The sequence below is a fragment of the Ctenocephalides felis genome, unplaced genomic scaffold (genome assembly GCF_003426905.1).
Source record: "Ctenocephalides felis isolate EL2017-DRISC unplaced genomic scaffold, ASM342690v1 CF-g0.4_SCAFFOLD_01170, whole genome shotgun sequence".
In the NCBI taxonomy this organism is placed as follows: Eukaryota; Metazoa; Arthropoda; class Insecta; order Siphonaptera; family Pulicidae; genus Ctenocephalides; species Ctenocephalides felis.
Genome location: NW_020537324.1, coordinates 12,303,216 through 12,314,375, shown reverse-complemented (window position 1 = coordinate 12,314,375; position 11,160 = coordinate 12,303,216). Strand labels below are relative to the sequence as shown.

The window sequence follows — 11,160 nt, the reverse complement described above, 5'->3', positions numbered from 1 at the left end:
TTCCATTAATTGTTGTTTTCAGGGTAAACATAGAAGAAAACAGAAATAACACTGAAGTGATAGATATCAATTCAGTAAACATCCCTAACGATACGATTTATGTGAAAGATTTTGATTTCAATGCCAATCTTCTAAATACAACTGCCAGTAATGATAGTTGGACCGACTTTTTATCTCAAGATAACTGCATATATATTTATTCCGGAATCATTGGTGTTCTAATATTTGCTGCGTTTAGTAGAACCTTTTTCTTCTACATAGCTTGTGCCAAAGCTTCTATGACTTTGCATGATAATATGTTTGTTGGTCTGACTCGAGCTACAATGAGATTTTTCTACAAGAATGCTTCTGGAAGGATATTGAATAGATTTTCTAAAGATATTGGTGCCATTGATACTATTTTGCCTATGGCGTTTATGGACTGCATTTTCGTAAGATATTATTTAATTATATTACCAATTTTTTTTTTAATATATCCGTAAATATTTTTTTATTTTAGTTTTTTGCTGATACTATAGGTATATTTGTTTTGGTTGGAATAGTTGATTATGTTTTACTTATTCCAACGTTCTTTATGGGAATATTATTTTATGTAATGAGAAGAGTATTTTTATCTACAAGTAGAAGTGTTAAGAGACTGGAAGGAATCAGTAAGTAATAACATTCATTTATTTCGAAAAGTATAAATTATTTGTGTTTTCCTCATGAGTTGTTTTACCATTTTAGCCAGAAGTCCCGTTTTTACGCATGTAAATGCAACTCTGCAAGGTCTAACAACCATTCGAGCATTTGATAAACAAAAAGAATTATCTTTAGAGTTTGATGAACACCAGAATCTGCATAGTTCAGCATTTTATATGTACTTAACAACAACCAGAGCGTTTGCACTATGGCTTGATGTTGTTTGTATTATTTATATTCTGGTAGTCACACTAAGCTTCCTGGTTTTAGGCAATGGTAATTAAAGAATCAGAAAAATTGATGATAGATAAAAATTTTATTAAATGTATAATCAATATTATCATTTCAGATCACGCACCTGGTGGAAACGTTGGTATGGCGATTACTCAAGTCATTGGTTTAATAGGTATGGCACAATGGGGAATGCGACAAACCGCTGAACTTGAAAATCAGATGACCTCAACTGAAAGAGTTTTAGAATATACAAAATTAGAACCAGAGCCTTCCTTAGAAACACCGCCAAGTACAAATTTACCACAACCTTGGCCAACTGCAGGGCGCGTGGAATTCAAGAATGTCAGTCTTAGGTAACTATTTCAATAACAAATATTTACTTGTAAAATGAATTAAGAAAAACAACTTACACCATTATTTAATATTTTTAATGACTTCATATGTTATACTACTTTACTGATAGATATAATCCCGAAGAAGAGTGTGTCTTGAAAAATCTTAACATATCCATATCGGGTGGAGAAAAAGTTGGAATAGTCGGTAGAACTGGTGCAGGAAAATCATCTTTATTGTCTGCACTCTTCCGTCTAACAGAACATGAAGGAATAATAGAAATTGACGGAATTGATACTAAAAAACTTGGCTTACATGATTTAAGGTCCAGCATTTCTATTATTCCCCAGGAGCCAGTTTTGTTTTCAGGAACTCTTAGGGGTAACCTTGATCCATTCAGTTGCGCCAGTGATGATCAGCTTTGGAAAGCATTGGAAGAGGTAAAAAATATATGATTTTTTTTATAGCATTATTTTACTCAATGTCTTAATGGAATCACATTTTTCAAATAGGTTGAATTGAAGAAAGTGGTCAGTGAATTGACTTTAGGATTGTACAGCAAAATGTCGGATGGTGGATCCAATTTTAGTGTAGGACAACGTCAATTAGTCTGCTTGGCTCGTGCTATTTTAAGGGATAACAAAATTTTAGTCTTAGATGAGGCAACTGCTAATGTTGATCCGGAGACTGACCGACTTATACAATCAACTATTCGTGAGAAATTCTCTCACTGCACTGTTTTAACAATAGCTCATAGGTAAAATTCTGCAGCATGTTAAAATATGTAAAATTTACATATAACTTGCATATGATTGTTGGAGTGGTAAATTATTAAAGAATTTTCAATTTTGTTAATTTTTTTTAGATTGCATACAGTGATGGATAGCGATAAAGTCTTAGTAATGGATGCTGGCTGTGTAGTAGATTTTGGGCATGCTTATGATCTGCTTACAAAAGGTTCAGAAATATTCAAAAACTTAGTAGACCAAACGGGTAGCTCTACTGCACAAATGCTTACAGATATAGCAAGAGCAGTGAGTATAATTTTAATCAAAAAAAAATATTATTGTGTATTTGAGAATTATAGCATATTCAAATATTTTAGGATTTCCAAAAGAAAAATGAGAATAAAAAAACAGCATAAATTATTAGAAGATAATTATTGTGAGTATTATGTAGATAATTTAAGATCGTGATATAGTAAATGAATTTATAGATCTTTATAATTTACATTTTATAGATAAATTAAATCAAGTTTATATGTATAGCCATAATGGCCTGCCTTACTTGTTCTTGCCTTTATCACAGCTATTAACAAATTTATATATATATATATATATATATATAATTATAATATAGCTATTATAAAAATTGTATACTCCTTATGACTGCCAACGTTTCATAGATTAATGAAAAAATGTACTTAAAGTTCGTAACATTTGTATTTAATATTATGTTTTAATTGTACTATGTTAGATACATTTATTGACATCAACTTATCTATGGTTAAACTTGGTTTATTTTGATAAATTATGATTATTTAAGAGGCACTTCTTACTTATAATGATGTGTAATTCGGTTTTGCACTTCATACATATTTTTAGTGCTATATTGTCACTCTATATTAAATGCATAGTGATATTCGTTTTGATAATATTTAGACTTTTTTATATAACAACTGTTAGTATTAAAATATTTTATAGGTATAAAATCACAACCATTTGCAATTATACTAATTTGATAATAAATATAAAATTTTCAAACCCAATATATAATATTTTTTCTAATCAATATATGTTAATATTTTTAAATAATTATTACCCATTTTGTTTACTGATTTAAAAATTGGTCTAATAAATCATTGTCATCTTGATCTAAAACTATATCTTCTAAACACACTGTTTGCTGGGAAGGTATGCGAACCCCTGCAGTATACATATTTAAATATATTTAAATCATTATCATTTAATAAGTAATTAAATACATACGTTCAATATGGCCTTGAGTTTGATATTGCATAAGATCATTTTGAAAAGCTTCTTGAAACGCTTCCTGACGTTCTTTCAACTCTTTTTCATGAATTATTTCCACCTTCTTTATATTTTGAGTGTGCTGTACAGCTAAAGTACTACGATATCTTTCTAAGTTTTCTGAAATATATGATAGTTAAATGTGATTATGCATTCATATTAAAATAAATAAAAATGTATAATAAATTCAGCCTCAATACCCAGTTTTTTTTGTTTGTATGACTGTATTTGATCAGCATATTTTAATTTACGGTCTTCTATTTCTAAAACCTCAATTAAATTTTCTAATTGAAATAAATCTTTTTCAATATTTCTAAACTGCAAACCGATTTCTTCTATAGATTTAGAGCAAGAGTCAATTGTGGATACTAAATAAGGAATATTAGCCAATGCTATGTTTAAATCCATCATTTTTCTTTTGTGTGATTCTGTGTCTTTATAAATTTTGTCTATCAAATTAGCTAGCATTTCAGCAGTCTTTGCATTCTCCTAAATGAATTGGTATAGATTAATTTTAAACTAAGTGTGAAGCAGGCTTAGTCGATATAGAAAATAATAATAAATGATAATAAAGATATATTACTTCAGTTAAGTTATGCATTGATTCCCAATCATTTTGATATTTTTCCAATAATTTACATCCAGCAAAATAGTTAACGTCGTCAAATTTATCACTTGATTGATTTATACTTTGGTCAGCTGTCGATGTTAAGGAAATACTGCTTATACTATCTTGTACAACGGTTTTTAATTTATTTCTTATATTATTAAACATATTTAAAAACTCGACATGACAAAAAATATAATGAAAAAGATGAAAATATGTTACAAAAACATTGAAAATAAATCAAAAGAAAAACCATAAAAATAATTAGAGAAATGTCGAACTGTCAAAAGTTTGACAGTTAAAACTGTCAAAAGTTTGACAGTTAAAACTCGTCAAAAGTTAGATTTTAAGTGATTGGTTGATTTAAATTAGTATTTTTAATGGAGTGGTTCACAAATGGAGATAAAGATTCCACTTGAACATTTACAAAATGTAAATTAAATGTATAAAATGATTAAACTAGTGTTTTTGATGTAGTGATTCACGAGTGGCCTGCTTTGGGGCTTCTAGGTGCTACTTTGAAGGATTTTTTGCAATGTAAGTCTTGAATGCAATTTTTATACACAACTTGTCAAAGAATACTTTTCTGGAATTATGTACAGGTATTTATTGTATACCAAATGATCACTGATAGTATTTTGAAACATATATAATATTTAACATATAAGTATAACATTTTGGTATTTACAGAGATTGGCCTTATAGGCACATGCATTCATTTGGTGCATGCATTTGGTCTATATTTGGCATGATGCTTAACTTTATTAATTCGTTTTTTTTTTGCAATTCTAGTAACAAGTAAAATGAAATTTATCATTTGTCACATGTATTCGATTAAAGAATTTCAAAACCAAACTACTTCAGCAGATGTATGTGTGAAAGCTTTCGAATATCACACTTGCAAAATTGTGTTATCAATTGTGAAAACAATTCATTACGGGAGAAACATCTTGGTTTCTTTTCTTTGTTTATCTCTCATACCAGATACCTCTGTCTGACTGTGATATAAAAATAATATATAAATAAATAAATAAATAATAATAATAAATAAATAATTTATTCAAGCAAGTACAATTTGTAAATTTAATAAATCAAGCTTGTATTTCTTGTCTATATCAATTATATTTTGTTAAATAATATTTATCATATTTGTTTCAACTTACAATATTACCAATTTTTGTTGTACTTACATAAATAGTCCATCGGAATGTTTTTTTATACTGTAAGACATCGTGCTTCTACAGAGGATTTTTAGGAAAGAGTTAAAATGTTTCAGTTTCTTCTCTTATGCAATCTTCTACTGGTTTTTATACATTATGTAAATATGTTCATATTTATTAAAAAGTATTTGAAATACTATTGTCAGTCATATATTAAATTATGTTCACATGTCTATTTGAAGCATGCATCTAAAGGGTTGTCGTATCAACTTCTTTAAATATTTTCAGTTTTAAAAATTTGTTTTTCAAATGAATATGCTTTCAGTATTATTTATTAATTCATTAACCACTCAAACTTTTGTTATTGTTGAGATGTGAATTCAGCTTGATTGTTGGCACTAGGCTGCTTTTCAGAAATGTATTTTAATGATTTTGAGTTTTAAATTGAATCAGCTCGACTGATGTTGCTAAACTGATCTTAAGACTTACACCTCAATTCTTTTGAGATATAAATTGTGTCAGCTGAAATTGTTATTAGGCTCAGACTTATACTTCCCATTTTATACTTTAAACTTAATTCTTCAGACTTGCATGTTTTGAGCTATACTTTACATGTTTTGAGGTATAAAGTGTGTCAGCTCGATCAGCTCTTACTAGACTGATTCTTATACTTCAATTATTTTGAGATATAAAATGCATCAGTAATATGAATGAATTGCGTACAGCCAGAATTAATTTTTTGTTTCAGAACTTGGTGCATGTACCTGAGTAGAATGATGTAACTAGAATATTAATATATTGTCGTTATATTGATTATAATATAAAATATGCAATTAAGAATGTAATATTTCTACAATTTTGGTAAATATGCTCAGATACACCGAGTGCCAACTAGCAGTTCTAAAACAATATCTCTAACGTCATTAAAATAATTTGATCAATTTCCAATCACTATGGAATCTGGTAATGTTTTTATCCAATTTCATGACGACGTTTTAATAACTTATAATATTTTATAATATTTATTTATTCTAGTTTTAGATAAGCGGTTTATTGCGTATTTAAATCGCAAGTATATAATTTTTACTTAAGATGGAATGGCTCTTCATGTACACATAATATGAGTATAAATAATATTGAAAACTTCACAATTAATTATACCTAAATTCATTTTATATTTGAAAGTTACTTCATTTTACTATCTGTAATTTTAATTTTAATTGAAATATTGAATCAGTATTTTATATAACAATTTAAATAATATTTTAATTAGAGTTATAACAATTATTCAATATTTCTGCCATTTACCTTGATAAAAAAAATTACAATAATCAAAGTGTTACATCAAAATCTCGTTTGCGATCCGTGAGCTCATAAGATTCATTAAAAAGTCAAAAGTCATATTCAATGACGACGCAAGTAATAATATGAACAGTTTCAATTCAGTATTTGATCAGTCAGTATTATTTTTATTATTAAATTGTTTATGCAATTTTTTATTAATTATTCTGCTTAAAATTACAGAATGTTTAAATATTTCAAAAGAACTATTTTCTATTTATTGATCTTAGTAATATTATTAACGTTTTCAATATTTGAAACTACTGGAAAAGTGCTCAGTCGTTGTGAAATTGCACACGAACTTTTGAATCAAGGATTTTCAAATGATTCGTTATCAAATTGTAAATAACTAATTGGCAGATATATATATATATATATATATATATATATATATATATATATATATATATATATAAACCAAAACACAAAATAGAAAAATGATTAAAATATGTTTAATAAAATTATAAAATAAATAATTTCCCGATACCATCAGTTATACTTGATCATCATAATTTCACTTAACAATATAATTTTATTGAACATTTTTTTATTTTTTTTGTTATGTTTTCGTGTCTCATTATTAATTAAAACTCCAATAAAAATGCTTTTTGTTGTTCTTGTATGATATGTATGCACATTGAAATGTTTATTAAGAAATAATTATTTCTTACAGTTGTTTTGTAATTATTGTGCATTTGTAACTGCTGAATGATCAGCCGAGCCATTTCTTTATAATTAGCAGATTATCAAAAAGATATTTGTTAATATTGAACATACCGATAAAGTTCATGGTCTTAACGAATATCCTAATAAAATATTAAAGACTACGAAAAGTAATTTAATTATAAAAGTTGATTAAAGTTTGGAATAATAGGCCGCCCGATTAGGACATTAACGTGTATAATATCAATTAGAAATCGCATTGATTAACTTTCAATAAAAACTGAAATAAACGGTTGAAAATTTTATTATCACAATTTTAAATCTGAATTTTTATTTTTTTACCTTTAGTATTTCGATAATTTTTTGTAAATCGTACTCTAGGGGTCTGTCTTGTTGAATCAGAAAGCGCCGGTAATACTTCCGCTTTAGGTATTCTGAATGGACGTGGTAAATTTTATCATGGTTTATTTCAAATAAATGAAGAATATTGGTGTCGGAAAGGAAACCCAGGCGGAGGATGTAACGTCACATGCGAAAGTAATTATTATATTGCATAAAATAATTATAACTAATTAAATAATATTGAAATAAATCTATTTGAAGGTTTGACTGATGAAGATATAAGTATGGCTGCAGCTTGTGCTCTGAAAATTTATAACAGGCATGGTTTTCGTCAATGGGCAGGATGGAAAGTCAGATGTGAAGGCAAATCTATTGATCTAAGCAAGTGTTTTGTGGAAACTGAGAATCTAATGAAGTGAGAATTATATTTATTCTTTCTAAAATCCAAATTTGAGAACTAATAATATATTATCTTTAAGTAATAATAAACCGAAATAATTGTTTTTATAATTGTATTTATAAAAGACTAGTATAATTTTAATATTTTTCATAAATTTCTATTTTAATGCTTCATATCCTACTATATTTTCCAGTCGTTCCAGTTGATTCTCATCTAAAGTCATTTGTTCTTTTAGATATTTAGCCATAGAAACGGTTTCACTAAATGCATTATCCGCACAATATTGAATACACGTCTGTAATGAATTGAAATTATAAGTGCTTTATAAATATTAAGTTTCAATGAAAATGAGTTCTAATACATACAATTGCTCGGCTGGGTGTTTTATTAGTTATACACAGATCCAAATAAATTTGAAGCGGTTCTATAGATGGAATTCCAGTGCCTACACCTGAATTTAGCTTTTCTAAAACTGTTGTGGCTTTATCAAATTCCTTGTTTCTCAAAACAAGTAGTAAAATATTTCCTAACAAATCTCCAGTCCAGCTACAACAAACAAAAATAAGTTTTTAATAAAGCATTTCAATTATTCTAGAAATTTGTTGGTTAATTTTGCTTATTACGTTATCTGTTTTGTGCGAGATTCATCTTGACCCTCAACTTTCTCCCAGACCGCCCAGGCAATTTCAGAAAATTTCTCAGAAAGGGTGTTATCATCAGTTAAACTTTCAACGGGATATTTTACCATAATGTTCAAAAGCAAAGTTACAATATTTGCTCGATTTATATGGTCAAACATAACCATATGTGACCAAATTCTAGGCAAAAGTTCCACAGAACCATTTAAATCAATTGCTTTGAGAATCTATAAAACACAATCATAAATTAAATAATGACAAAGTTTAGATGATGATATTAAATAGCTCACCTCAAACATTACAGATGGTTCTGGGGTATAAATATTTGGTACTAATTTATCATAAAATTCCATAAAAACTTCTAAAGGCTCTGTAGAGCAAATTAACATGAAGTAATGTCGACTGCAAAAAAAATAATTCATATTAATAGATATCACAGAAAAGGGCAGATGAAGACGAGAATAGCTTGTCTGCTATGTTAAACTCACTAATAAATTGATTCTTTATATGAATCACCAATTAAATTGTAGTTTTCTCCAGTATGCAGAAGATCATCTACCCGTCTAGCTAACTCTACATCATTCAAATGGTTGTGGCATATGTCCATTGCAGTCACAAAGAAAAATGTGTCTTTAGGATCTACTATAGCAAATTCTTTTCCAGATATGTGATTCATAATATCAACAAGTATAGAACTAATAGGTCCTCCTATCAAGAAAATCCACTTTGAATGCAATTCTAAATATTATTATTAAATCATAATAATTACTTACTTTCCTTGCAGAATGTATTCAATACATGGTACCATCCAGCAAGTGAAGGTTCTAAATTTAAAGATTTGAACTCAGCCAAAGCTTTCAAACAATAATCTTGTGATAGCCTAGGGACTCCTAGTAAACATATGGCCTCCAAAACAGAGTTTACTGTTAAAACATTTGGTCTCAAGCCCTGAGGATAAGAACAAAATTATTCTTATTTACACATAAGAACAAAATACAAAAAGGTATATCATTGATGAAAAATTAACCTGATTCTTCATATTAGTCAATAATTCACTAATAAGATTCCATCTTAAATCGGCACTCTCTTTGAGAAAGTTTGCAACACGAATTAGACTATTATAGGTGTCTGTATCAATTGGTATCCTTTTCTCTAGTGTTTCTTGATACATTGCCCAAGCACGGTCCACCTATCAGATTAATAAAGTTTAAATTTTCTATAGAAAAATTATTATCAAATCTAGTATATTGTGTTTACTTGAAAGAATTTTGCCATTCCTCGGATAATAGCACAATAAGCAGCAGGAGTTTTAGTTTCAAGTGAATTAAATATTTGATCAGCTAAACTATGATCTCTGAAATTGAACAATTGGTTTTCAAAATATCATAAACCTATACCTCAATTAAAATTACATTTATTATTTATATCATACTTCCAAGTATTTCTTTGTCTATCACGAGTTTGGGCACTTTGCTGGAACCATCTTTCTTCAATAAGTTCTTCTGAAACGGGTTCTTCCTCATTATAGTAACATAAAAGTTCAAGCATAGATTGAATACATTTCTCAGATAGCTTTGATTTTTCTTTTAATATGTTGTATACAATTACTGCATCAGAAAGTCTAGCATTGTGAATTAGATTTAGCAAAATTTCTTCATTCACCTATTTATAGATATTCAAGATCAGATTTGAATGTCTCACATGTTTGAAATTTTTGATGATTTGGTAATTTAAAACACAAGCACAAAATTGATTGCAAGTTAATTTATGGTTCTCAATTATTGTAGCTCAAATAAAATTATATTTATATAAATTCATTTACCTCAGACTTTTCATCATATACTGGTCGAGGTTTATAAGCTTCTATAGGAGGATCTGCAATATTGTGCTGGAATAATTTAGCTTGCTCTTGTCGAATAAACATTGCAGCTTTTCTTCCAGCTTCTTGAGCCATAGCAAATATTCTTTTTCCTGTTGTATTATAGTGATCCATTTATTACATGCTCATTAACAGAATATTCCATCAATATAAAAATATGAATACCTGTATTAGATGATGGGATTAGGAATGGATCATCATGATATTTAAAATGTGCTGCTGTCGGATCTCGTTTCACAGTACTGGAAAGTGCTTTTAAGATATCAGTAGGCCCTAGAAAATATGTAAGAAACAAATTGTAAAAAAATGTTGATATAAGGGATATTTATTTTTTTATATCTACATACCACGATGTATTCTATTAGGTATGACAATTCTTCCTGCATTTTCAGTGGAATATAGGCTAATACTATTTAAAAATCTTGGGAAGTTGATGTGTGTTACCTTATTCATGTTAAACATGATTAGTTAATTTTTTTTTAATTTAAATGCCAAATGTAATTGTATGCAAGTTCTTTTCAAATAATTTGAAGGTTATATTAGCTTAAATATTTAACCAGAATATTTGTATTATTTAAATAGAAGGTGAAAGCAATAACAATTATTTATTGTTTATGTTATTTAAATTGTAAAAGTAATCACATCTAATATAAACAATTAAACGATTTAAAGTTTTGGCATTTAACATTTGCATAATTCACATAATTGTCATAACCTCAAACAAGCGTTTATATAGAAGGAGAGCTGATATCAAGAGTAAGCAAATTAGCTAAATAAATATACAAATTAACCTTATCATTATTTCTTGATATTTGTTTCTTTTTAATAAATATAGCTTTTAGTATGAAATCT

General features: G+C 27.9%; 4 protein-coding genes across 4 annotated transcripts; 2 read left to right on the top strand and 2 right to left on the bottom strand.

Moving 5' to 3' along the window:
* Window positions 1-201: 201 nt before the first annotated feature.
* On the top strand, window positions 202-2,486 carry LOC113368314 (probable multidrug resistance-associated protein lethal(2)03659). Its single transcript, XM_026609867.1, has 8 exons — window positions 202-451; window positions 514-650; window positions 727-957; window positions 1,031-1,268; window positions 1,379-1,688; window positions 1,761-2,005; window positions 2,114-2,282; window positions 2,354-2,486. The coding sequence occupies exons 1-8, from the start codon at window positions 279-281 to the stop codon at window positions 2,390-2,392; spliced, it is 1,542 nt and encodes a 513-aa protein (XP_026465652.1). The 5' UTR covers window positions 202-278; the 3' UTR covers window positions 2,393-2,486.
* A 592-nt stretch (window positions 2,487-3,078) lies between these two features.
* LOC113366810 (dysbindin protein homolog) lies at window positions 3,079-4,062 on the bottom strand. Its single transcript, XM_026608465.1, has 4 exons — window positions 3,862-4,062; window positions 3,479-3,767; window positions 3,237-3,398; window positions 3,079-3,173 (listed from the first exon to the last, which is right to left on the bottom strand). The coding sequence occupies exons 1-4, from the start codon at window positions 4,051-4,053 to the stop codon at window positions 3,079-3,081; spliced, it is 738 nt and encodes a 245-aa protein (XP_026464250.1). The 5' UTR covers window positions 4,054-4,062.
* A 1,936-nt stretch (window positions 4,063-5,998) lies between these two features.
* Window positions 5,999-7,810, top strand: LOC113366809 (lysozyme-like). Its single transcript, XM_026608464.1, has 3 exons — window positions 5,999-6,008; window positions 7,431-7,586; window positions 7,653-7,810. Exons 1-3 carry the CDS (start codon window positions 5,999-6,001, stop codon window positions 7,808-7,810), a joined length of 324 nt encoding a protein of 107 aa, XP_026464249.1.
* Window positions 7,811-7,948: 138 nt separating this feature from the next.
* On the bottom strand, window positions 7,949-10,911 carry LOC113366808 (protein PTCD3 homolog, mitochondrial-like). Its single transcript, XM_026608463.1, has 12 exons — window positions 10,656-10,911; window positions 10,474-10,581; window positions 10,252-10,400; window positions 9,862-10,091; window positions 9,687-9,783; window positions 9,457-9,618; window positions 9,203-9,377; window positions 8,918-9,137; window positions 8,720-8,831; window positions 8,415-8,656; window positions 8,157-8,337; window positions 7,949-8,086 (listed from the first exon to the last, which is right to left on the bottom strand). Exons 1-12 carry the CDS (start codon window positions 10,768-10,770, stop codon window positions 7,949-7,951), a joined length of 1,929 nt encoding a protein of 642 aa, XP_026464248.1. The 5' UTR covers window positions 10,771-10,911.
* Window positions 10,912-11,160: the final 249 nt, after the last annotated feature.